At 44.7% G+C, this 26,449-nt stretch overlaps 1 protein-coding gene across 1 annotated transcript in view; it reads left to right on the forward strand.

Moving 5' to 3' along the window:
- Window positions 1-3,198: 3,198 nt before the first annotated feature.
- The window catches only part of LOC135095531 (von Willebrand factor A domain-containing protein 5A-like), a 30,980-nt gene continuing 7,729 nt past the window's right edge, over window positions 3,199-26,449 (forward strand). The window contains exons 1-14 of the mRNA XM_063996409.1: window positions 3,199-3,332; window positions 4,781-4,848; window positions 5,605-5,732; window positions 6,410-6,511; window positions 6,900-7,011; window positions 7,329-7,457; window positions 9,600-9,757; window positions 12,201-12,414; window positions 12,781-12,907; window positions 20,637-20,781; window positions 21,325-21,519; window positions 21,767-21,931; window positions 22,380-22,533; window positions 26,059-26,193. Of these exons, the coding sequence (XP_063852479.1) occupies window positions 4,785-4,848; window positions 5,605-5,732; window positions 6,410-6,511; window positions 6,900-7,011; window positions 7,329-7,457; window positions 9,600-9,757; window positions 12,201-12,414; window positions 12,781-12,907; window positions 20,637-20,781; window positions 21,325-21,519; window positions 21,767-21,931; window positions 22,380-22,533; window positions 26,059-26,193 (1,828 nt within the window). The 5' untranslated portion in view covers window positions 3,199-3,332; window positions 4,781-4,784. The remainder of the gene's footprint in view (window positions 3,333-4,780; window positions 4,849-5,604; window positions 5,733-6,409; window positions 6,512-6,899; window positions 7,012-7,328; window positions 7,458-9,599; window positions 9,758-12,200; window positions 12,415-12,780; window positions 12,908-20,636; window positions 20,782-21,324; window positions 21,520-21,766; window positions 21,932-22,379; window positions 22,534-26,058; window positions 26,194-26,449) is intronic.

Below are 26,449 nucleotides of genomic sequence, written 5' to 3' on the forward strand. Positions count from 1 at the left end.
AGAGGGGTGGCCAACTCGGACTACATATTAATAATAGAGCTGTGTAAAATGATGGAACGCGTAATATTGAACAGGCTTATTATAAGGTGGGCCATGTACTCTCTGGCAATGTACATGGCTTCCTAAAAGGTCATTCCACAAGTCATTGTTTTGTTGAGTGACTTGTATATAAGGATGCTACCTGCAGAGCTTTCGTTGATCTCAAGGGTGCCTTCGACAGGGCCAACAAAGATGTTATTGTTGCGCCCACCCCTCACTCTGGGCGGGCGTGTTATCCACAAGGGCACGGGTCGAGAAAATGGAGCAGCGGAGTCACACTGAACGCCGGGACAAGGCACACACACAAACACACACACATACACACACAAGAGGCCAGGGCACAAGGGAAAAACACGGGCACTATTTCCTAAGTTTATTGACAAATCCTCCGCAAGTACACTGCTTTACAAGTTCACAGGGGCACCACAAGTCTCCCACGGCACGACAGGCACTCAACAGGCATGTACACTTCCTCTCCGGCCACGCGTCTCCGCTCTCTCTCTGTTCCCGCCTCTCCCAGTGCTGCCACTTCCCACAGTGCTGCCACCCGCACCAATACCCCTGGTGTAACATTATTATAAATTCATTTTCAAAGGTGTCAAAGGTAGATATTTAGGATGGAGCAGGGACTATTTGTACAATAGAACAGCACAGGTTTGGTTTCAAGGTGCAGTCTCCTCTGAGGAAGTCCTTGAGCTTGGAACACCACAGGGTGGAGTCCTTAGTCCAGTGCTTTTCAATGCTTTAATGGACAAAATTGCGCGTTGTTCCTTCCCACAGGGCACCCAGGTCCTCTTCTATGCTGACGACATGCTCCTCCAATGCCCCACACCCAGGACTCTCCAGTCAGCTCTGTCACAACTAGCAGCATTGTGTGTTCAAATGGGACTTGTAATTAATGAATGTAAAACCAAATTTCAAGCCAAAGGGAAGGTCTCTCGACCGCCCACTGTAAATAATGTTCCCATCCCTAGAGTTCATACACACAAGTACCTGGGTGTACAGCTGAGTTTCAGGAAGTCACTCCACGCTGTACACTATGTTCGAGACCTCTGTCTGCCACGGCTAGCGCCACTTCGGCTGTTAGCAAACAGGGGCCTGGGGGCTGGCATTCCAGTTCTAAGGATGTTCTATATTGAAGCCATGAGAATAATTTTGGGATGCCCCAGGACTGCAAGGACTGAGGTCCTCAGAGCTGAACTGCACCTGCCGAGTATTATGTGTAGGATACAGGAAATTACTTGTCGTACTTGGTCGGATGCTATGCACGGGCTCCGACTCTCTGAAGGGATCACTGACCCCCCCTGTATCGTGATCCTCGGACTCTTACAACTCCATACCTCAGGAAAATCTTGGGAGTTCTTATAAGTGAAGGTACAGTCGAGCCCTGTATTACGTTGTTATGTCACCGCTCCAACCCGTTTGGAACCCTCACCGTGTCAGTGTTGATATTCACTCACTGCATCAGCCCAAGAGGGACTGGTCCCCTCATGTGCTGCAAGACATGTTCATGACTAAATTGTGCAAGTACCCCCACGTTCAGGCAATTCATGTTTATTGTGATGGTTCAGTCAATGGCAGCAGGTCCGGATGTGGGCTGTTCATCCGCGACTACATTTCTGCCAATCACTACACTGACACTGAGGTTTCCAGGCGGCTCCCTGCACACATGTCCTCCACTAGGGCAGAACTGTATGCTGTTCTGGAGGCGCTCCATATTGTGGCGCCTCTCTGTAGGAATGTATACTTCTTTGTTGACAGTCAGGCTGCACTGTATGCTCTCCAGTCTACCTCCCCCATGGACTGTGATCTAGTTAATAAATGTCTTGATCTCATCCACGCCTTAGAAGGTGCTGGTGCCACGGTCCATTTCACCTGGATACCCTCTCATGTGGGTATCCCGCTTAATGATAAGGCAGACCGCCTTGCTCAATGTGTCCTTCAGGACGACACAGTGGACCCTGGCGCTGAGTACACTCTGGGCTATGTTAAGAGTAGCATGAAGGACTTTGTACATAGTAGCATTAGTGATCAGCTGGAGCTTTGTTGCCATAGGGGCAGTGGCAGTAGTCTTCACTATGTACGTGTCTCCCAAAGCTGTGCTTACACCTATGGGAGACACACTGCATCACATGATAGGGTGGCAATGAGGCTCAGATTAGGCTATAAATACTTTTGGAAAGTCAGTGCTCCTCCTGGCGTGTGCTGTGTGCTGTGTGCTGCACCAAGGGGACACACTCTGCGTCATTATGTCACGGAATGTCCTCTCATTGCTACACTTAGGCTGCAAGGTCAACATGACGTATACCCTTATTGACCATTTCTTAGACTCAGCCACTCTCAGGGATATACTCAAGGAATATCCTACGTTTGCTCCCAGACTGTAGGATATTTATGCAATAAGGTGTGCAATATCTGTATTTATCTATTTACTTATATTTTTGTAGTGTATACTATCTATTTTTATATTTTTGATACTTTACCCTTAAGTCTTTGCCCAGGGGGTGGGCGGCAAGGTCCGTCCTCCTCCTTTGTTGTATTTCATTATTAATGCAACAATAAATGTATCAATCAATCAATCAATCAGAAAGCAAGTGCACTTTCACCACTAATGCGCCGTTGTGATAGTGCACCTCTCTCTCTCTCTCTCTCTCTCTCTCTCTCTCTCTCTCCAAGGCCATAGATGATCGATTAGTCGGATTTTCAGTAGTGTTTTTCCTGTTATTGATGAAGAAGACGATAGCGTGTCATTAGAATCATATAAAACATCCTTGAAAATTCGTGTAACTTCATCTGGAGCTTTTGGGAAGCAGGAGTGTTTCACAGTACCCCGCACCTCTCCCCCATCTCTCTCTCTCTCTCTCTCTCTCTCTCTCTCTCTCTGAAGGTAATTTTCCCTTTTTCCTTCCTCCATATGCCCCGTTACTATAATAAGCGAGACGGTAACCCACAGACAACTCCCCATTTAGATGCGCAAAAGATAAACAAGATAAGATAAGTAATTCCCAGTACTGGATTATGTTGCATTTCACTACGAGAAAACTCCTCATTAACCTCTACCTAGAAACACTTACATGCCAGACCATGGACCCTCATAGCCACCCAAGCCTCAATGTTAATACTGGCTTATACAGAATCAGTTAGTACGTATGAAATGAGGGAGGGTGTGAGTGTGTGCATGGAAGTCTGGCAGCGGTGTGCGTGTCATACCGTGTTGCTATCTACGTGAGGGCCTCTGTGTGGTGGTTAGGAAGGCAGTTTTGTGTTGACCGTGTCCGGCCGAAGACGCAGAGGTGAGTGTTCTGACAAACATTATGGTGTACCTAGAGACTGACAGACACACTAGCAGGCAGAGAGATATAGACAGATTGACAGACAGACAGACTGACAGACATTCAGACCGACAGACGCATTGACAGACAGACAGACACAGAGGCAGATTGACACAGACATTAACATAAAGAGACATACAGATTGACAAACAGACAGTGACATACAGAGACATACAGATTGACAGACAGACAATGACATACAGACATACAGATTGACAGACAGACAATGACATACAGAGATAGACAGATTGACAGACAGACAATGACATACAGAGACAGACAGATTGACAGACAGACAATGACATACATATTGACAAACAAACAGGCTGACTGACAGACAAACGTACAGACTGACAGACAGAGACATACAGACAGACTGACAGACAGAGACATACAGACAAACTGACAGACAGAAATGTACAGATTGACAGGCAGAGACATACTGGCAGACAAAAGAGACAGGCTGACAGACAGAAACGCACACACTGACAGACAGAAACGCACACACTGACAGACAGAAACCCACAGACTGACAGACAGAAACGCACACACTGACAGAGACCCACAGACTGACAGACAGAAACGCACACACTGACAGACAGAAACCCACAGACTGACAGACAGAAACGCACAAACTGACAGAGACCCACAGACTGACAAACAGAGACCCACAGACTGACAGACAGAGACCCACAGACTGACAGACAGAAACGCACACACTGACAGACAGAAACCCACAAACTGACAGACAGAGACCCACAGACTGACAGACAGAAACGCACACACTGACAGACAGAAACCCACAGACTGACAGACAGAGACCCACAGACTGACAGACAGAAACCCACAGACTGACAGACAGAAACGCACACACTGACAGACAGAAACCCACAAACTGACAGAGACCCATAGACTGACAGACAGAGACCCACAGACTGACAAACAGAGACCCACAGACTGACAGACAGAGACCCACAGACTGACAGACAGAGACCCACAGACTGACAGACAGAGACATGCAGACTGGCGGAGACTTACAGACTGACAGGCAGAGGCATACAGAACCAGAAACATACTGACTGGCAGACAGAGACATACAGACTGACAGACAGACAATTGTAAATAAGGAACATTAGGGAAAGTTTATGATAATTTACTTTGAAGAGAGAGAGAGAGAGAGAGAGAGAGAGAGAGAGAGAGAGAGAGAGAGAGAGAGAGAGAGAGAGAGAGAGGAGGATGCAGTTTTCTTTTTGCTCCTATAGGATTGCACAATATCAAGACAGGTCTCTCTCTCTCTCTCTCTCTCTCTCTCTCTCTCTCTCTCTCTCTCTCTCTCTCTCTCTCTCTCTCTCTCTCTCTCTCTGTTAAAGCAACCTATCCTAATTTCCCCTGCCTGTCTCTCTCATCAGCACCATGGCTCCTGTATGTGACCTGCCACCTCACCTGTCCCGCTTTGGGCTTCTGGGAATGACAGAAGGCAAGTTGTAGTAGTAGTAGTGATAGTGATGATAGTATTAATATTAATAAATATGGTAATAATGATAATGATAATAATAATAATAGTAATAATAATAATAATAATAATAATAATAATAATAATAATAATAATAATAATAATAATCATGGGCGGTGCTAAGTATTGCGGGGCCCAATTAGAAAACTCTAAAAAAGTAAACATTTATGAATGTTTATATTTCGTGAGGAATAGTAATTTCTCATCCTTCATTTCACGTTTTCAGTAGTGGTTTATTCCTCTTAGAATACAGAAAAGGCTTCAAGCGGTAACTCTGTCGCCGCTGGCGCGGGGCCCCTTAAGGTGCGGGGCCCAGTTTGATAAAACTGGTCAAATAGGCTTAAAACCGGCCCTGGTAATCATAATAATAATAATAATAATAATAATAATAATAATAATAATAATAATAACAACAACATTAATAAACATGATAATTTAATGTTTTAGTGAGCTGTTTGCATTTAATATAATCAATCCAGCATTTTCAAAGATTTTCATTAATGTGTGTGAGTTGTGTGTGTGTGTGTGTGTGTGTGTGTGTGTGGTGTGTGAAAGAGAGAGGGAGAGTAAAATTTTACAAGATGTCCCTGCCACATTTTACTTACGCTATCCTGTAACCTTTTCTGTTCTCGTGTGTGTGTGTGTGTGTGTGTGTGTGTGTGTGTGTGTGTGTGTGTGTGTGTGTGTGTGTGTGTGTGTGTGTGTGTGTGTGTGTTGCAGACCAGGAGAGGTGGAAGTGGTGTGTGGTGTTCCTGGAGTCAGTGTCTGTGGAAGTGTCCATTCGCGGCTTCGTGGCCCAAGTGACTGCCAACATGGTGTATCACAACACTGCCGCACACCCACTGCAGGTACTGTATCGTGCTGTATGACGTGCTCTCTCTCTCTCTCTCTCTCTCTCTCTCTCTCTCTCTCTCTCTCTCTCTCTCTCTCTCTCTCTCTCTGAAAAAAAATAGTGGTATTAGATTATCGCACAAGGAGAAGTAGGAGGAGGAGGAGGAGGAGGAAAAAAGAGAAGAAAATAAACACAAAGAATCAATAAACAAAAGAAGGAAAACAAGGCCAGCATCTTTCCTTCTTTATTTTGAATTTCTTTACTTCATAATTTTCTTATCTGGCGCAATCCTTATATATGCATTAATTTCACTAGTACAACATTAATGAGGAGGAGGAGGAGGAGGAGGGGGAACAATCATATGCATTTCATAACTAGAACCTTAACTTTCCTTCCTCCTCTCCTTTCTTATTTAATCATTCTTTTCACTAATAAGGAGAAGGAGCAGATAAACATGAAAGTAGGAAGAATAATGGCGTTCGGTAATAAGGCGAGTCTGTATCCTCCCCTCTTTCTTCACATTTCATTCCTTCTTTCCTTATTTGATCATTTCCTTCGCTAACGCAGAAGGAAGAGGAGGAGGAGAAGGAGTTAAACATGAAAGAAGAAGAAAAAAGAGGCGTGTGTTTTGTCCTTTCTTTCTTTACTTCATTCTTTCCTCCCCTGCCTGGCGCCTCTCTCTCTCTCTTATAGGTGCAGGCGGTGCTGCCTGTGGAGGAGGGCGCAGCCGTGTACCACTGTGAGGCGCAGCTGGACGGCAGAACCATTGTGACTCACTGCATGGAGAAGAAAAAGGTATTAGGCTTATCTCCTATGCTATTTTTAGTGTTTTTTTTTTTTTTAATATCATTTAACATGCCATCATTTTTTTTATATCAATATATCAACCTGCCATTTTTGCTGCTTTGAACGTTTTGCAGCGGCGCCTGTGCTAAATGTGTGTGTGTCTTATTTCCCCTTTTTTTTTTTAACATTCAAACTTTTTTTTTTTTTTTATCTAACGAAGGCAAAGTGTTTACCATTAGCGTATACATCAGTAGACTCACAAGAAAATAATTATAAACTGGGTAGGTACTTAACATTGCCCACAGGGAGAGACTGCCACGTGTAGGCCTGACAGCTTCCACCACTAACTCATTTTCCTGCTGTAAGCCCTACAGACTGGTTCCCTTCCCTCACACAGGCAGAGAAGGTGTACAAGGAGGCTTTGAAAGAGGGGAAGACTGCCCTCATGACACGAGAAGACCCTGACTCAAGCGACATTCTCACGCTTAACCTCGGCAACTTTCCTGCGGGTTCGTGGTTGTGGTGGTGTGTGTGTGTGTGTGTGTGTGTGTGTGTGTGTGTGTGTGTGTGTGTTTGAGAGAGAGAAAGAGAGAGGTTACTGTCACCCGTACCTCTCCTTGCCTCACCCTTACCTCACCCTGTCTACAGAAATATCTAAAAACATTGTAGGTATGAGAAATATAGCATTATAAAGGTTGCTGTCACCCTACCTCAGCCTTCCTCACCTTGCTCCACCCATACCTTACCTTCCTCACCCTACCTTATCCTGCCTCACCCTGACCCACCCATACCTCACTCTCTCTCACCCCGCCCGCTTCTGCTGCAGGAACGAGGGCCAAGGTCACCCTTTGTCTGGTGATGGAGTTGAGGGTTGAGACAGACGGCGCCATCAGCTTTGTTTTGCCCACAGTGCTCAACCCGCGCTACACCCCTGCTGACCACCCTCGCAGGCAAGGTAGGTCAGCTGAGGTCACAGGTCGTGTCAGCTCAAGGGAGTGTGTGGTGGGTTTGAAATGCACTAAAACACTTGTAGTTGTTATTGATTGTTATATTCCAGATTATACCAGATTGGTTTGGGGGGAGAATTCGCTGAAACACTTAGAATGCATTCACTTTTTATTTTTCTATTACCTACACTAGCAAAACGCATGTAATTGTTATTTTCCATTACCTAAAGCTTCAAAACATGTAATTGTTATTTTTTCTATGATTTACCTCAACAAAACACATGTAATTGTTATTTTCCATTACCTAAAGCTTCGAAACACATGTACAGTGGAACCTTGGTTTTTTAACAATTCGTCTATGAAAGCTGTTCTAAATCCAAAATGTTCAGAAATCAAAACTATTTCCCCACAGGAATCAAAGTAAAAATGGATTAATCCGTTCCCGCACACCGTCGCAGCAGCTCAGGACAAGGCCTGGACTTTTTTTTTTTTTTTTTTACCCGGTCCACTTTTTTTGAGGGGGGTTTATTGTTTTATTTATTTTATTTATTCTTATTCCTCATGTTTATATGTAAATCAGTTTAAATAAGAAATAAAAAAAATAATCTAGAGTGAAACAAAAGGTGTGAAGTGTTTTTTTTTTTTCATGTAGGAGGGGCACCGGTAAAGAGCAACAAACATATAATAATTATAAAAAAGAAAAGGCCACGCCACTGAAGTGACGTCCCCAGAGCTGAAAGCAGAAGACAGAAATTACAGGATAAGTGTCTTGAAACCTCCCTCTTGAAGGAATTCAAGTCATAGGAAGATGGAAATACAGAAGCAGGCAGGGAGTTCCAGAGTTTACCAGAGAAAGAGATGAATGATTGGGAATACTAGTCAACTCTTGCATTAGAGAGGTGGACAGAATAGGGGTGAGATAAAGAAGAAAGTGTTGTGTAGTGAGGCCGTGGGAGGAGGGGAGACATGCAGTTAGCAAGATCAGGAGAGCAGTTAACATGAAAATGGTGGTAGAAGACAGCAAGAAATGCAACATCAGCCAATCAGCTGCGAGCTTATAAACCCACCGAGGCTCCAGGAATATAACTTAAGTGAACAGACTATAATCCAGTCATTCTGAAGCATCTTTACTGTACAACCATCTCTTATCTTTAACCACTTTGCTCCGGATGCTTAAAAACACACGTTGTTCATATACGGCGCAGGCCTGCGAGCGGTAATTTATCTAATTTCTAATACTATAATTCTCTCTCTCTCTCTCTCTCTCTCTCTCTCTCTCTCTCTCTCTCTCTCTCTCTCTCTCTCTCTCTCTCTCTCTCTCTCTATATATATATATATATACACACACACACACACACACACACAGAGAGAGAGAGAGAGAGAGAGAGAGAGAGAGAGAGAGAGAGAGAGAGAGAGAGAGAGGGCAAGGAATGAACGAGGGAAGAGGGGAACTGTATCCCCCACCTTTTAGTCTCCCCTTCCTGATGGAGGGGGTATAGGATGAAGAGAAGGATAGGGGGATATGGAAGATAAGGGAAGGACCATAAGGGAGGGAACTATGATGTAATGCTCTGCCAATGAGACTTCCTTATTCTGGATAGAGGGAGGGGCATGGGGTAGCTCATTTACGTGATTGGTGGGAACAGGGAGGGTGGGAGGAGCAATAGAACCTGTCAAGACTGTCAAGACAAGTCAAAACATGATACAGGATTGCTCAACAAGTCAAAACAGGATGTGGGACTGCCCAACAACAACTAAAATAAAATCCAACCATGATGCCTATGTAAGTGTCATGGTATATTCCACTGGTGCTTCATGATGCCTACCTTGGAGTCATCATATTGAAGGGGTTAAGCTGGGTACAAAATGCAAAATCTGTTCTTTTAATCCCCTTCTTTCTTGTAGATGCTTATAAATATTTCATGCATTGCTTCTGGTGCTGGTAATTGTTTCGTATTGAAGTGAAATGGTTAAAATGCACAAAAAAATATATATATAAAAAAACCATTTCATTAGATTTTGATTCTTTGGACGCTGACAATGGATTACAAAATGCATCAAAATACAAAAAAAAAAAAAAAAAAAAAAAAATCAGTCAGCAATGAAAACTCAGTGTTTCCTCCACCACTACCACCACAACCACCACCAAGATTGGGACTGGAGGAGGGAGGATCGAGGGGTGTATGTGACACAGCCTTACTCCATGGAGGTGAAGGCACAAGTATGTGGTAGCCACCAGATATCTCGGATCGTCTCCCACACTGACCCACTCAACGTGACCCTGACTGATGATGCCATGTCTGCCCAGGTCTGCATGTGTGTGTGTATGTGTGTGTGTGTGTGTGTGTGTGTGTGTGTGTGTGTGTATTTACCTAGTGATTACCTAGTTGTGGTTTACGGGAGGGGAGTAATCTCATAGTATCCAGTCTCTGTATCTATCCAGTTTGGTCTTAAAAGCAAGGACAGTTACGTTATTGACAACGTCTTCACTGAGATCATTCCATTTGTTCACATTTCTGTGAGGAAAACTATGCTTGTTGATGTCTCTTCTACATTTTACTTTCTTCAACTTCTTACTGTGTCCCCTTGTACTGTGTGTCTAAATTTACTAAACATTGTTTGTCCACATTTCCCATACCATTTATCATTCTATAGATGTTTATTAAATCTCTTCTCTCTCTCTCATATTTTCAAGGGTAGGAATTTCCAACATTCTTAATCTCTCTTCATAGGTTGACTTAACTCTGGAACCATCTTAGTGACTGCTCTTTGTACTCTTTCCAATTTTATTATATACATTCCTCTTTGTATGAGGAGACCACACCACTGCTGCATATTCCAATCTTGGTCTTATCATGGAAATCAACAACTTTTTATAATTTCTTTATCCAAATATGAGAATGCCACTCTTACTCTTTTTAACAAATTCATCGTCTCCAGTAATTTTATCAGTGTATCTGCCCGGAGTCAAATTTTCAGTAACTGTTACTCCTAAATCCACTTCTTTTAATTTCTTTAAGTTCACACCATCCATCCCATAATGATGTATTCTTTTTTTACTCTTACCAAACTCCATTACTTTATATTTACTTAAAGTGAATTCCATTTGCCAAGATTTACTCCATCTATTTATCTTATTTAAATTGTCTTGCAGTACCATACAGTCATTTGCATTTTCTAGCCTTCCCTTCTCATCAGCTTAGCATCATCTGCAAATAAGTTCATATAGCTGTCTATTTCTTCATTTATGTCATTCACATATATCACAAACATTATTGGTCCCAACATTGATCCCTGTGGGACACCACTAGTTACTTTCAGCCAGGATGAATTTTGGTCTTGTATTACAGTTCTCATCTCTCTATCATCCAGATAATCCTCCATCCACTCCAGCAGTCTTCCTCCAATTTTTCTATTTTTTTTTTTAATCTTCGATAGCAATCTTTGGTGTGGTACTTTGTCAAAAGCCCTCTTCAAGTCTAAGTAGACACCATCCACTAGTCTGTCTCTCTTGCACAATATCAACTGCCTTTGACTAAAAGGACAATAAGTTCATGGAGCATGATCTTCCCCTCCTAAATCCAAATTGACAATTTACCAAAACATTATCTCTTTCCAAGTGTTCCATCAATCTTTCCTTTATTGTTCTTTCACATTCTTTTACTACACCACTAGTCAATGACACTGATCTATAATTTGGTGGGTTTTATTTCCTCCTTTGAATATTGGTGTAATATTTGCTCTCTTCCAATCTTCTGGTACCCTTCCCTGCAACAATGATGTCACCACCATACTGTGAATTTTATCAGCCAGTTGTTCTCTACATTCTTTCAATATCCAGTTTGATACTCCATCTGGACCAGATGCTTTATTTATTTCAAGGTCCTCAATCATCTTAAGTATTTCATCATAACTGACTGGTACTGTACTTAGCGTATTCCTCACCAAATTATCCCTTCCAGCATCAAACTCCCCTTCCACAGTAAATACTGATCTGTAACTTTTGCCCATAACCTCCGCCATGTCCTGTGCATCCTCATAGATTTTTCCTTCAGCTTTCAATTTTGATACACCTCTCTTCTTGATCCTCCCATTAATATGTCTAAAGAACAGTTTGGGTTCATTTATTCACTTTTCTATTATATCTCTTTTATTGTATCTTCTCTCCATTCTTATTATTTCAACATACTTGTTTCTAGCATCAATATATTCCTTCCATCTGCTCTCAGTTTTCCTTTTTTTTCCATCTATTCCAAGCATTTAGCTTACAATTTCTAGCTTTTTTGCATTTTGTATTGAACTATTCCTTACCTTATCTACATCTTTCTCCTCTAGGTACAAATTTCTCTACAGCAGTATTATATATCCTTATAAATTCATCCTATTTTTCCTAAATAACTTCTGCATGTTCAAAGTCTTTCCAGTCCACGGTAACAAAGTACTTTCTTAATTTTTTTCTGTGTGTGTGTGTGTGTGTGTGTGTGTGTGTGTGTGTGTGTGTGTGTGTGTGTGTGTGTATGTGTGTGTGTGTGTGTGTGTGTGTGTGTGTGTGTGTGTGTGTGTGTGTGTGTGTGTGTTGTAATTCCTTCCCTACGTCCATAAACCTTTTAGGTCTTGTTTTCTTTCTTCTGTCCGTAAAAAATAACATCACCTGATCTAGCATTGCAACCTAACCCAACTGATGCCCTGACCTATTGCAGCATAACCTAACCTAACCCATGCCACAATGTAATCTCCTGTACATGCCGCAGGTGAGCCAGGACGGAGGGTTCAGCTGCGACCACGACTGGAGCATGCTGGTGTACTACAGGAGTGCCTACCGGCCCCACCTGTTGCGGGAGACCGGTGAACGCTCTGCCACTGGGATCATGAAGGATGACCTGCTCATGCTGAACCTCTTCCCAGAGGTGCCCACCAACACCTACTCCAGCAGGAATGAGATTATCTTTGTCATCGACCGCTCAGGTGAGGTGGAGGCAGGTGGGACAGCTGGATAAGGTCAGTAGAACCCAAGAACTGATATGATGGGATGCTGGAAGGCTTGTCAGTGCAGGACTAAGCAGATATGATGCCTTTCATAGCTTTTTAAACAGGCTGTGAGGGAGTTACTGGGGTTTTGAAGGATGTTTCCATGTTTCCAGTAATAGTTCAACAATGACTCCTTACTGTAACTGCTAAGCAGGATGTGAGGGAAGTTACTGAGATTTTCAAGGGTCCAACTCAGCAAGGTTGTACTAAGCTAACTTAAATTAACCCCAAATTAGTTCGATTCAGTGAGTTTGTACTATAGTTGTGCAGTGCTAACCTAACCTAACCTGACCTCACCAACAGAAAGCATGCATGGGCAAAAGATAGAGAGTGCCCGGGCAACACTTCTTCTGTTCCTGAAGAGTCTGCCTCTGGGTTGCCTCTTCAACGTTGTCAGCTTCGGCTCATCCTTCTCAGTGCTCTTCAAGAAGTGAGTGGTCCAGACTGGGTTAGGTTAAGTGAAAGGTCATTCTTCCTCTTCCTCCTATATTTATCTTGTCTCATCTTTTGTATCTTCTATTTTCTAATTTACTTCCATTCCTCCTCCTCCTCCTCCTCCTCCTCCTCCTCCTCCTCCTCCTCCTCCTCCTCCTCCTCCTCCTCCTCCTCCTCCTCCTCCTCATAGCTGCAAGCGCCGGGTTGTAAAAGTCTCACTCGTGACCTAGACTCTAGGCAAGCGATTGGTCTTTGTGGCATTCTCAAGACCCTGTGGGAGCTAACTCCCAGTGTTGGAGGCATCTAACACAGCAGTATCTGATTTCCATGCATAAACTTTTCATTTGCTCAATTTATGGTCACATCTTTTCTGAAACTTCCAAAGCGCTCTGATTAATCAGTCATGCCTTCTCTTCTCAGTCAATGCGAAGCCTGTCGTGGCAGGTTTGCCCCTCAGTATTTCCGGAATTCTTCTGCCTGCAGGTTGTGTCACCTCCAGAGTAAGACAGAGGGACTCAACGAGAAATACGAGGAGAAGTGCAAGCAGTATGAGGACGTCATGCAACAGCTTGAAACACTAAAAGAGTTCGTTGTCTCTAATACAGGTTGCACCTCCACAGATATTCCTGCCATCCATGACAGACCTGCCTCCTCCACTCCAGGGGCTCCTGCCCGCCCACATGCTGTGCTTGCAGAGTCACCATTCACTTTAGTCAGGAATCGTGCCACCACCACTAATGTTAAGAAATCTTTGCCCATCTCAACACACAACAGGTACCAGATCCTAGCTGAAGAGGAGGAAGATGCACAAGAGACGAGACTGGACGGAGACTCAATAGTCAGAGGTCAGCTCTCTGAGTTCTGTGGCAGGGCTCGTAGGACACGTAAGCGTCTAAGCATGCCTGGTGGACGCTTAGACGACATCACGGCAGCATGTGACGAGGCAGCCTCTGGATCTAATAATAATACCCTCTTTATTATTCACGCAGGTACAAATGATGTCGAAAACACTAGGTCTGAAGAGCTCATGGAAAAGTTGAAGAGGATGATACAGCGCCTCAAAACTAAATCCAATAACACTATTGTTTCAGGCATCCTCCCCCGGACCAGGGCACCGGCTGTCTTCTACAACAGAGCCTTCAGCACTAACAGCCGTCTCCGTTCTCTTTGCACAGAGGAAGGTGTAGACTTTGTTAATCTTTGGGACAACTTTTACAATAAACCTTCTCTATTTCAGCCGGATGGTTTACACCTAAATGGAATTGGAGCAGCATGACTTGGTAGACTCCTTTGTAATAAAGTTTCTATTTTCAGACCAAAAAAAGACCAGCAAGATCGTGTAGCCCCAGACTCTTAGTAGACTCCTCGCACAACACAACCTCCATGTGCAACACTATAAAAGCTTGCCTAATCAACGCTCGCAGCCTTAGAAATAAATTTTCAGATTTAGAAACCCTGGCAGCTGTAGAAAACTACCACATTATTGGTATTATTGAATCTTGGCTGAACTCTGCGAACAGAGACTTTCTTGCAGAATACAATTAGCCAGGTTATGAAATGTTCAGCAGTGAAAGAAAAGACAGGATAGGAGGCGGTGTATTGCTGTATGTGAAAGCCAGTCTTCAGCCAACCATACTAAAAACCGAAAAGATTAACAATATAGGTTCAGTCTTCTTGCATTTAAGAGTACGTTCTAAGAAAACTGCTATAGGTCTTATTTATAGGCCTCCGGTTCACAATGTTTCCTCTGATAAGAATTTACAAGATCAAATTACTGAAATAAGTAACACTTTTGATACAGTCATCTGTGGAGACTTCAGTCCACCTGTTAGCTCATGGGGAAATCCACTTAACTCTCATTCTGGTCACGACTTGTATAATAATTTATTACAATGTTCCCCTAAAGCAACACGTTCAAGGACCCACACGAGGTGACAACATATTAGATCTTGTTCTTTCAACAAACGATGACTTCATATCTAACGTTAATATTGGTCCTGAATTTAGTGCAAGTGACCACAAGATTGTCTCCTTTAACATCAACCTTCAAGCATATAAAGACATTGTTAGCAACGAAGAAGTTTTCATATACAAAAAAGGAGACTACAAGAGACTCAGGTCAATTCTTTCTGTCGCAGATTGGAACGCTGAACTTGGCGAAAGTAACATTGAAGAATCATGGGCGAAATTTAAGTACATTTTAGAAAATGCTGTGAAGACATGTATCCCTATGCGTAAAAGACGTCCATGCAAGAGAAACAAACCTAAATGGTGGACAAACAACACTGAGTCACAACTACTGCAGAAAAATCGTGCCTACCGTAAATATTTGTCCTCTCAGAATGAGGCCGATAAACTAGGATATGACAGACTCCGACGCGAATCAAAAAAGCTCATTAGACAGAGTAAGAAAAATCTAGAAATGTATATTGCAAGCATTGCTAAATCCAGTCCCAAAGAATTTTACAGTTATGTTCGAAATAAAAAAGTCATTACATCTCACATTAACCAAATTACACTAGATAACGGTAATTTTGTCACCGAAGAAACTCAGATCGCGGACACACTGAATGATTATTTTGCTTCAATTTTTACAAAGGAAAATACTCACATAATCCCCGAACCACTCCTTATGCTCCACAACATGCTGCCTTAAGTGTCTGCGTTTTTCATGAAGACGAAATAATCGAAGTAATTGATAAAATGAAAACTGACAAAGCCCCCTGCCCAGACGGTATTGCACCACGTGTCTTGAAAGAAACTAAATTTCAAATTTGTAAGCCCCTTTCATTGCTTTTCACCAAATCATTTAACTGCGGTAAGGTTCCCAAGGATTGGAAGTTAGCTTACGTTATCCCCATAGAAAAGAAAGGCGATAATTCACTTCCAAGTAACTATAGACCTATCATCCTTACATCTGTAGTAAACTAATGCAATAATTTAGTGAACTTTCTAGAGGAAAATGATTTAATCAATGACTCGCAGCATGGCTTCCGAAACAGACGTTCTTGTCTAACTAATGTGCTTGATTTCTTTTATGATGTTTTCACCATGTACGACGAAACAAAGGCAGTAGATATAGTGTATCTAGATTTTCAAAAAGCTTTTGACAAAGTTCCCCATAAGCGGCTATTAGCTAAATTGAAGTCACATGGTATAAATGGAAAACTTCTCAATTGGCTTGAAGACTGGCTGTCTGACAGAAAGCAGCGCGTTGTTTTAAATGGTAAATTTTCAAACTGGCGAGAAGTTTTAAGTGGTGTACCACAGGGATCTGTGCTCGGCCCTGTTCTTTTCCTTATTTACGTTAATGATATCGATGAGGGCCTCACCTGTAAAGTATCTAAGTTCGCTGATGATACAAAAATAATGAATGAAGTAGTCACGTCAGAGGATAAAAGAAAATTACAATCTGATCTCGACCACTTAGCCACTTGGTCAGACAAGTGGCAGATGAGCTTCAATGTAAAGTGTTGCACATTGGTAGTAATAACGATCACACTAATTACTTAATGAACGATACCGAGCTTCTCAAGATTAATGAGGAAAAGAACCTGGGCGTTATATTTACCTCAGACCTCAAGTCAAGTAAACACTGCTCGGAAGTAGTTAAAACAGCAAATAAATTGGTTGGGTTTATTGGTAGAACTTTCGAATTCAGATCAGAAGGGGTAATTCTCATTGTTTAATACACTTGTCCAACCTCTACTTGAGTACTGCGTCCAGTTCTGGTCACCCCATTACAAGAAAGATATAGACAAGCTGGAGAGAGTCCAAAGAAGAGTTACCAAGTTGATCCCACGAATGCGGAACAAGCCTTATGAGGAGCGCTTGAGGGAACTCAACTTGTTCAGTTTAGAGAAACGGCGAATGCGAGGAGACTTAATTGAACTGTTTAAAATGTGTCGGGGCTTTGATAACGTAAATGTAAACAAGTCTCATCATTGACAGTTTCAACACCACTCGAAATATTGGTTACAAGATTATAGGTAAGCATTTCAGATCAGACGAGGCTAAGTATTATTTCTTCAATATAATTATAAATGTCTGGAACTCTCTCCCAGCACATATTGTCGATAGTATTACAATAGAAACTTTTAAACAAAGGTTGGACAATCACCTCGCATCAATCCCTCATATAATGTACTTTGCGTGCTTTTTTTTTTTTTTTGTTACTGTAGTGAATAGTATAATTTCTCTTTCATCCTTTCCTATCACATCTTAGCCTTTCCTTCTCCCTATGCTCTCTTGTTTTCCTTCCTTGAACCCTAGTGTCCTCCAGCCTCTAAGTCTTAGAATCTGTAGTGGTAGTGGTAGAATAGACACACAGACAGCCTCGTTAGGCCCAGTAGGGCTGTTGCTGTCTGTTCATTCCTTTGTATTCCTTTGTATTCCTCCTCCTCTTTTACCTACGTCCATCTTAACACATACATAGAATTGAGTCAAGCTTGTGTGTCTGGGTGCGTTTTTTTTTTTTTTTTTTTTTTATTAAATGTCAGTCCCATAAAAGGGTCCAAAGCGGTAGTCAAAATTGAAGGATAAGTGTCTTGAAACCTCCCTCTTGAAGGAATTCACGTCATAGGAAGGTGGAAATACAGAAGCAGGCAGGGAGTTCCAGAGTTTACCAGAGAAAGTGATGAATGATTGAGAATACTGGTTAACTCTTGCATTAGAGAGGTGGACAGAATAGGGATGAGAGAAAGAAGAAAGTCTTGTGCAACGAGACCGCGGGAGGAGGGGAGGCATGCAGTTAGCAAGATCAGAAGAGCAGTTAGCATGAAATTAGGGTAGAAGACAGCTAGAGATGTAACACTGTGGCGATGAGAAAGAGAGGCTGAAGACAGTCAGTTAGAGGAGAGAAGTTGATGAGACGAAAAGCTTTTGATTCCACCCTGTCTAGAAGAGCAGTATGAGTAGAACCCCCCTCAGGCATGTGAAGCATATCCTATACATGGATGGATAAGGCCATTGTACAGAGTTAGCAGATGGGGGGGGGGTGAGAGAAACTGGTGGAGACATCTCAGAACACCTAAATTCTTAGAAGCTGTTTTAGCTAGAAATGCGATGTCAAGATTCCGGTTCAGATTATAAGTAAAGGACAGATCGAGGATGTTCAGTGTAGAAGAAGGGGACAGTTGAGTGTCACTGAAAAAGAGGGGATAGTTGTCTGGAAGGTTGTGTCGAGTTGATAGATGAAAGCATTGAGTTTTTGAGACATAGAACAATACTAAGTTTGCTCTGCCCCAATCAGAAAGTTTTGAGAGATCAAAAGTCATGCGGTCTGTGGCTTCCTTACGTGAAAGGTTTACTTCCTGTAGGGTTGGATGTCTATGAAAAGACGTGGAATAAGTGCAGGGTGGTACCATCAGCGTAGGGGTGTTTGGTTTAGATCACTGATGAATAATAGGAAGAGAGTGGGTGACAGGACAGAACCCTGAGGAACAGCACTGTTAATAAAATTAAAACAGTGACTGTCTACTACAGCAACAATAGAACAGTCAGAAAGGAAACTCGAGATGAAGCAACAGAGAGAAAGATAGAAGCCATAGGAGGGTAGTTTGGAAATCAAAGCTTTGTGCCAGACTCTATCAAAAGCTTTAGATATGCTTAATTCAACAGCAAAAGTTTCACCAAAATCTCTAAAAGAGGATGACCAAGACTCAGTAAGGAAAGTCAGAAGATCACCAATAGAGCGGCCTTGACGGAATCCATACTGACAATCAGATGGAAGTTGTGAAGTGATAGATGTTTAAGAATCTTCCTGTTGAGGAAAGATTCAAAAACTTAGATAGGCAGGAAATTAAAGCAATAGGACGGTAGTTTGAGAGATTAGAACGGTCACCCTTTTTAGTAACAGGCTGAATGTAGGCAAACTTACAGCAAGAAGGAAAAGTAGATGTTGACAGACAGAGTTAAAAGAGTTTGACTAGGCAAGATGCAAGCACGGAGGCACAGTTTCAGAGAACAATAGGAGGGACCCCATCAGGTCCATAAGCCTTCCGAGGGCATGGAAAACATTATTGCAAAGAATTTCAATAGGTAGCATGAAGTAGTCAGAGGGTGGAGGAGAGGGAGGAACAACCCCTGAATCTTCCAAGATAGAGTTTTTAGCAAAGGTTTAAACGAAGAGTTCAGCTTTCGACATAGATGTGATAGCAGTAATGCCATCTGGATGAAATAAAGGAAAGAAAGAAGAAGAAGCAAAGTTATTGGAGACATTTTTAGCTAGATACCAGACATCACAAGGGGAGTTAGATCTTGAAAGTTTTTGACACTTTCTATCAGTGAAGGAGTTTTTGGCTAGTTGAAGAACAGACTTGGCATGGTTCTGAGCAGAAATATAAAGTGCATGAGATTCTAGTGATTGCTTAAGTATCTTCTGTGGGCCACCTCTCTATCATGTATAGCACAAGAACAAGCTGTGTTAAACCAAGCTTTGGAAGGTTTAGATCGAGAAAAAGAGTGAGGAATGTACACTTCCATGCCAGACACCATCACCTCTGTTATGCGCTCAGCACACAAAGACGGATCTCTGACACGGAAGCAGTAGTCATTCCAAGGAAAATCAGCAAAATACCTCCTCAGGTTCCCCCAATTAGCAGAGGCAAAATACTAGAGGCACCTTCACTTAGGGGGATCCTGAGGAGGGATTGGAGCAATAGGACAAGATATAAATATGAAGTTGTGATCTGAGGAGCCCAACAGAGAAGAGAGGGTGACAGCATAGGTAGGATTAGAGGTCAGGAAAAGGTCAAGAATGTTGGGCGTATCTCCAAGACAGTCAGGAAGACGAGTAGGGTGTCTCACCTATTGCTCTAGGTCGTGGAGGATAGCAAAGTTGAAAGCTAATTCCAGTATGGTCAATGAAGGGAGAGGAAAGCCAAAGCTGGTGGTGAACATTAAAGTCTCCAAGTATGGAGATCTCTGCAAAAGGGAAGAGAGTCAGAATGTGCTCCACTTTGGAAGTTAAGTAGTCAAAGAATTTCTTGTAGTCAGAGGAGTTAGGTGAGAGGTACACAGCACAGATAAATTTAGTTTGAGAGTGACTCTGTAGTCGTAGCCAGATGGTGGAAAACTCGGAAGTTTCAAGAGCGTGGGCACGAGAGTAGGACAGAGAAATTAGGAGGGAGCAGAAAAGGGGCTACTGTCAGTTGCCTCAGACACATGAGTTTCAGTGAGGAAAAGAAGATGGAGTTTAGAAGAGGAGAGGTGGTGTTCTACAGATTGAAAATTAGATCTTAGACAGCGAATATTGCAGAAGTTAATGAAGAAAAAGTTGACGGGGGTGTCAAGACACTTAGGGTCGTTATCATAAGAGCAATCCGACTTGGGGACATTCGAGGTCCCCTCCCCAGATGGGGACTCAGAGGCTGGTGTAGGAGTCATGATAATTTTTGAATTTTCGAGTGAAGGGTGTGTGTGTTATTAGGTGCTTGTAGTTTTGTGGGAAGGAAGAGAGTTGTCTTTAGAGGGCAGGCTGTGACTGCCCCCTTGTGTTGTGAGACACAAAGGGAAATGTTTAATAAGGTCACAGCTGGGTTTAATGATAAGTTCACAGCACCCCCTGATCCAATGCTTTAGACCTCACTGGGAGTAATTATTATTTCAGCAGATGCCTATTGTCTTCTCTCTCTCTCTCTGTGTGTGTGTGTGTGTGTGTGTGTGTGTGTGTGTGTGTGTGTGTGTGTGCGCTTACTGTAATCCTTGTGGTGTGACTGTTGCAGGGGGAGTCGTGTGTACTCAGAGACAACGCTGCGTGAGGCATGCCAGCTGCAGGCTGCGATGAAAGCCGATATGGGGGGCACAGAGATCCTGGCGCCACTCAAGGACATCTATGACAAGCCACCCACACCTGGCTACTCACGACAGGTGGGGAGAGCCAACGGTTTTGTTTGTTTTGTTTATTTATGGGGCTTCTCTCTCTCTCTCTCTCTCTCTCTCTCTCTCTCTCTCTCTCTCTCTCTCTCTCTCTCTCTCTCTCTCTCTCTCTCTCTCTCTCTCTCTCTCTCTCTCTCTCTCTCTCTCTCTCTCTCTCTCTCTCTCTCTCTCTCTCTCTCTCTCTCTCTCTCTCTCTCTCTCTCTCTCTCTCTCTCTCTCTCTCTCTCTCTCTCTCTCTCTAAGCTTTCTGTCTGCCACAGTTAAATTTCAGGCCACTGACTCACCTCAACTGACACAACATTTTCATTTTGCTGGCCTTGGACAGAGAAGGGGTTGGGTCAGGTGAGATCATGCAATCTCACCTGATCATGCACAGAGGACGGGTTGTGTGAGGTGGTCAGGTTATGTCAGGCAAGGCAGCCTCATCACCATGTCTTGGCCACCAGATTCTGCTTATTATGAATGGAGAGTGGACTGGGCAAGATAAAATGAAGTAAAGTGAGGCAGGATAGCTCAACTTTTTCCTGCCCACAGATCTTGCTCATCACGGACGGGGAGGTCAGCAATGTGGATCAGGTGAAAAAGTTGGTGGGGCGCCACGCACATGAGACAAGGCTGTTCTCTGTGGGCATCGGACATGGGGCATCCACTGCTCTGGTGTGTGGAGCAGCCAGGGCAGGGCGTGGGAGGTCAGAGATGGTCGTACAGCAAGGACCGCTGCAGCAAAAGGTGTTTGTGTGTGTGTGTGTGTGTGTGTGTGTGTGTGTGTGTGTGTGTGTGTGTGTGTGTGTGTGTGTGTGTGTGTGTGTGTGTGTGTGTGTGTGTGCTTACCTGACTGTTCTTACTTAATTGTATTTTTGCAAGATTGAGTGAAACTCGTAATGTGTATGTATGTGTGTCTGTGTCTGCCTGTTGGCACAGTGTTGTGTTTGAGGTGGTGGGCCTGGTGGTGGAGAGAGGCAGTGTTGTGTTTCAGGTGATGGGCCTGGTGACCTCCATGGTGCAGGAAAACATTCAGGAGGTGACTGTGGCCTGTGAGGTGGAGCCGGCCTGCAGGGTGACGCTAGTACCCAAGGTGCCCCCCGTCATCTTCGGCGGCCAGCACCTCATCCTCTACGCCAGGGTGCCCCCCGCCACGCAGGTGAGTGGCCCGCCATGATCTGGCCTGGTCTGGTCTGACCACGCATCACCTCACCTCACCTAGCATGTTATAACCTCACCTAGCTTAACATAATATCATCTCACATAATCTAATCTAACCTAGCATAACATAATATAACCTTAGCTCACCTGGCATAGTATAACATTATGTAACATAAACTTCAACTAACTAGAATGACAACCTCACTTAACATAACATGATATAACCTAACATAACATAACTTTACCTCACCTAACATAACCTAGTAGATGCAAGCACAGTCTTATTGAGGTAGTGATTTGAAATATAAAAGTAAATTATCAAGAAGTATAATCTTTAAAACTAGCCAAGTAACATTGTCAAGTGACACACACACACACACACACACACACACACACACACACACACACACACACACATGACCATCCCTCTCCCTGACCCCCACCAGGTCAAGAAGATCACAGTGCGAGGTCAGCTTGGCGCCAGTCCCATCCTGAACACAATGGAGGGGAAACATTTAACTGTGGTGCACGACGAGGCCAAGTCCATCCACAGGCTGGCGGCGCGCTCCCAGATCCTGCAGTGGCAGCTCGACGAGGAGGGTGAGGCACTGGCACTATGGCACTTGTCTTTGTTGGCGCTGATGCTCCACTGCCATTCATTGTCTCTTGTCTCACTTAACTGACGACACCACCACTGGCACTTGTATTATGTATGGTGTTAATGTTACACTGTCTCTTGAAGCAGCAATGTTAGTATTTGTTGTTATTGGCATTGATGTTATGCTGTCTTTCATTGTCTCTTGTCACACTGGGTTTCACATTCTGAAACACGGGCACACCACACCTCCACTGCTTTCAAAAGGCTCTAGTTGAAGTTGCACAGGTTTTTATGGGTGTTTTTACAGTTCTAGTGACAGATTGACAAGATTTCTTTTTTATTAACAGGAGAAACACTCTTGAGAACGTGGCAAATCATCTCTTTGACTTGAAAAATAATTGTGGTGAAGTGACACAGGCTTTTAGGGATGTTTTTATGGTTTTCATGACAGATTAACAAGATTTCTTCGTTATTAACAGGAGAAACTTTCTTGAGAACCTGACTAATCATCTCTGTTGCTTTGGAAAACAGTCATGGAGAGAGAGAGAGAGAGAGAGAGAGAGAGAGAGAGAGAGAGAGAGAGAGAGAGAGAGAGAGAGAGGTCAGGTCACCGCCGTGGAGGACGTACTTGTCTTCAGTGTGCTCCGCGCATTCAAATCAGTTCTTCAGTAACGCAAATCACTGTATTTTTTTTTATCTCCTCTACGTGAAATGGCGGAACACAGGCTCATCAAGAGGCGTGATCTCCCGGGATATTGTCCTCGGCGATGGTGTGCCGTGTGTGGTAGGGCGGCTACCAAATCAGCCCCCTACGTGAGTTGTGAGGGCAGTAACGAATGTCCTAACGTGTGCCACACAGCTTGCCTAGGTGACAGAGAGACCTACACTTGTAAGGACACTCAGCAGCTACGTCATGAAGCTAATTTAGCGGATGAAGTGGTCTACATTAGTGAAAACCCTGGAGTGGACCTTCCATCCACACCTCTACACGATGGGGTGGATGATGACGCGAGGCAACACCTGTTGCAGCTGGAGAAAGACGAGCTCGTCACCACTGTTATCCAGCTACAAAAATAGGTAATGAAAGATAGAAATGTGATTCAGTCCCTCCGTCTACAGAGAGACTGGATAATTAACAAAAAGGCACAATTGATGGACCTATTAGGGCTTATAGATGCTCTTACTGATGCAAGGGAGAATGAGGAGAAAACCGCCATCTGTTCCGTGTCGACAACAGCCACCCCTCTCTCGATCGCCAGAACTTGGGAAAACGCGTGTGCTTCCTCGGACCGCTGGAGGCAGTGGTGGAGATCAGGGAAGCCCAGACCTCTTAGACACGCGGCAGTAGAAGCAGACCCCACCACAAATACAGCTACCGCTGCTGCCACCGCCACCGCCACCACAGTCGCCGCAGCAGCATCAGCACCCGCCGACACCGACACTGACTCCACCGCTGCCGCCACCAACACCACCACCACCACCACCACCACCACCACCACCAACAACAACAACAACAACAACAACAACAGGAGGATCAGCAGCAGCAACGGCAGTAACAACAGGAGCAGTATCAGCAGCAACAACTATGACAGAAACAACAACAACAAGAGCAGCAGCAACAAGAGGAGGAAGAAAGGAGGTCAGCAGCGATTAGGACCTCACTCCGCCACACCAGGCGCGCGACCCAACCCTCCCGCACCCCAGCCCCACCCACATCATCTTAGATCCCAAAGGGTCGTCAGAGGTGGAGACAGACCACGCTGCGACTACTGCTCCCGCCTCGGACACACATCCGAGGTGTGTTACAGCCGCACTGCTGATATAAGGCAGGAAACGATTCTCAGAAGGGTCCTGACAGAAGGATGGAGAAAAGAGTTAAATCTTCAACCTCAGCTGCCCTTTCGAGACTCCCCTCTCCACCCCTGCCCACCATCATGGCAACCACAACCCATGACTGGAGCCCACTCATGTGGCAGGGTGGGCAGTAACGCGCCTCCCCCTGCCAAGGTAGCCCTAAGTCAAACCAGCGCCAAGGAAAAACAAAAGACTGGCCACCTCAGCCGACACCTGACTGTTGTGTCGGCGAACGTGAGGGGTCTTCGCACCAACCTTGGTGACCTCACCCTCAACTTTGTCCTCCGACACAACGCGGACATTGTTGCCGTCACGGAAACGTGGCTCAGTGGTGAGGTGGAGCCGACGTTTGGCAACATCCCGGGCTACACAAAGTGGGTGAGGAAGGACCATGAGCATAGAGTGGGCGGAGGCGTGGCTGCCTGCTTCAAACACGGCCTCCAAACTCAAAAAATTGACGTTGTGCTGCCTGAAGGAATGGAGGCGCTGTTCTTCAGAGTGGTGATAAATGACAGCACAGGACTCCTCCTGTGTGTCATGTACCGTCCCCCAAGGCAAGGACGTTCAGCGCTGGACACTATGCTACAGCGGCACAAGTGTTCCTACGTCATGATTCTGGGGGATCTAAACTTCCACCTGGAGCAGGATGCCTTTAACAGCCTCCTGATGGTGCAGGGTCTGACGAACCACATGTCCTTCCCTACACATGAGAAGGGAGGGTCGCTGGACCCTGTGCTAACAGATCTCCCTGACTCCAGCATCGTCTGCCATCAACTGGGGACGGTGGGCACCTCCGACCACCACGCCGTGCTGGCACGCGTCAAGCTGGATATAGCGAGGGAGGCCGCCGCCCCGCGCACTATCTGGCTGTGGGAGCAGGCTGACTGGGCATCCCTGAGACACGACATCGTTCGCTTGGACTGGGACGCCCTACTGATAGGCAACGCGGAGGAAAAGGCCCGTGCCCTCACCACCAAGCTCCTTCCCCTCCAGCAGCAACACGTCCCCAGCAGAAGGTACCTCGTTAGGCCTAGTGACCCTGCTTGGTTTGGTTACCGATGCAGAGCGGCCGCTGAGGCTAAACACGAAGCCTGGGTGAGGTACAAACGTCGTCCAACACACTACAACTGGGCCCAACATCGTGTGGTTTGTAGACGGGTGACAGCTACCTGCAGGTGGGCGAGACGGCAGCAGCGAGAGGACATAAGGCGAAAGCTCTGTGGCTCAGGGGTTGGCCACAAGACCTGGTGGAGGCTTGTCAAGGAGCAGTAAGGAACAGGCCGCCGCGACACTGTTCCTCCACTAACAAGGCTGGACGGGACAACAGCCACCAGCAGTGAGGACAAGGCTTCTCTACTCGCTGAGTTTTTCGCAGAGAAGATGTCAGTCACTGATCCGGGTAGACGTCCACCTCACCTCCCTCAGGAAACAGACCACACCGTCGCCGATGTTCAGGTGACACGTGAACAGGTGGAGCGGCTAATGAGGGAAGTAGAGAACAAAGCCACCGGCCCGGACGACATCAGCCCGCGGCTCCTCAAACGCTGCGCCAGTGAGCTGTCAGGTCCTCTCACCAGCGTCTTCAGGGCCTGCCTGATGGAGCACAGATGGCCCTCTATATGCAAGGAGGCGTGTGCCCTTCCCTCCTCACCCATATGACGATTGCTTTGCAGAAGGCGTGGCAGAGGACATGGTGGCGCTGAGTGTGGCGAGTGGTGTGGTTTGTTGCCACACAGCGCTGGTGGGCGTGGACCAGGAGTCAGGGAAGCCTGTGCCTGAATCACCTTGTCAGGACCCTCGAGAATCAGGTAAGAAGAAGAATTAGGTTAAAGTGAGAAGAGTCAGGTTAGGTGAAGTGAGGTGAAGAGTCAGGTTAGGAGAAGTGAGGTGAGATGAAGAGTCAGGTTAGGTGAGGTGAAGTGAATTGAAGTGTTAGGTGAGGTAATAAGAAGAGTTGATGATACTGAAGTAATATTAGCGTCTTCACCTGAGGGTTACATTAGGTTTAGGTTCACTCAGTTCATTAATCTCCTTGGTGATCCCTTCATTGTGTAGACCATGAGT

This window comes from Scylla paramamosain, chromosome 49 (assembly GCF_035594125.1).
Source record: "Scylla paramamosain isolate STU-SP2022 chromosome 49, ASM3559412v1, whole genome shotgun sequence".
NCBI classification, from domain to species: domain Eukaryota; kingdom Metazoa; phylum Arthropoda; class Malacostraca; order Decapoda; family Portunidae; genus Scylla; species Scylla paramamosain.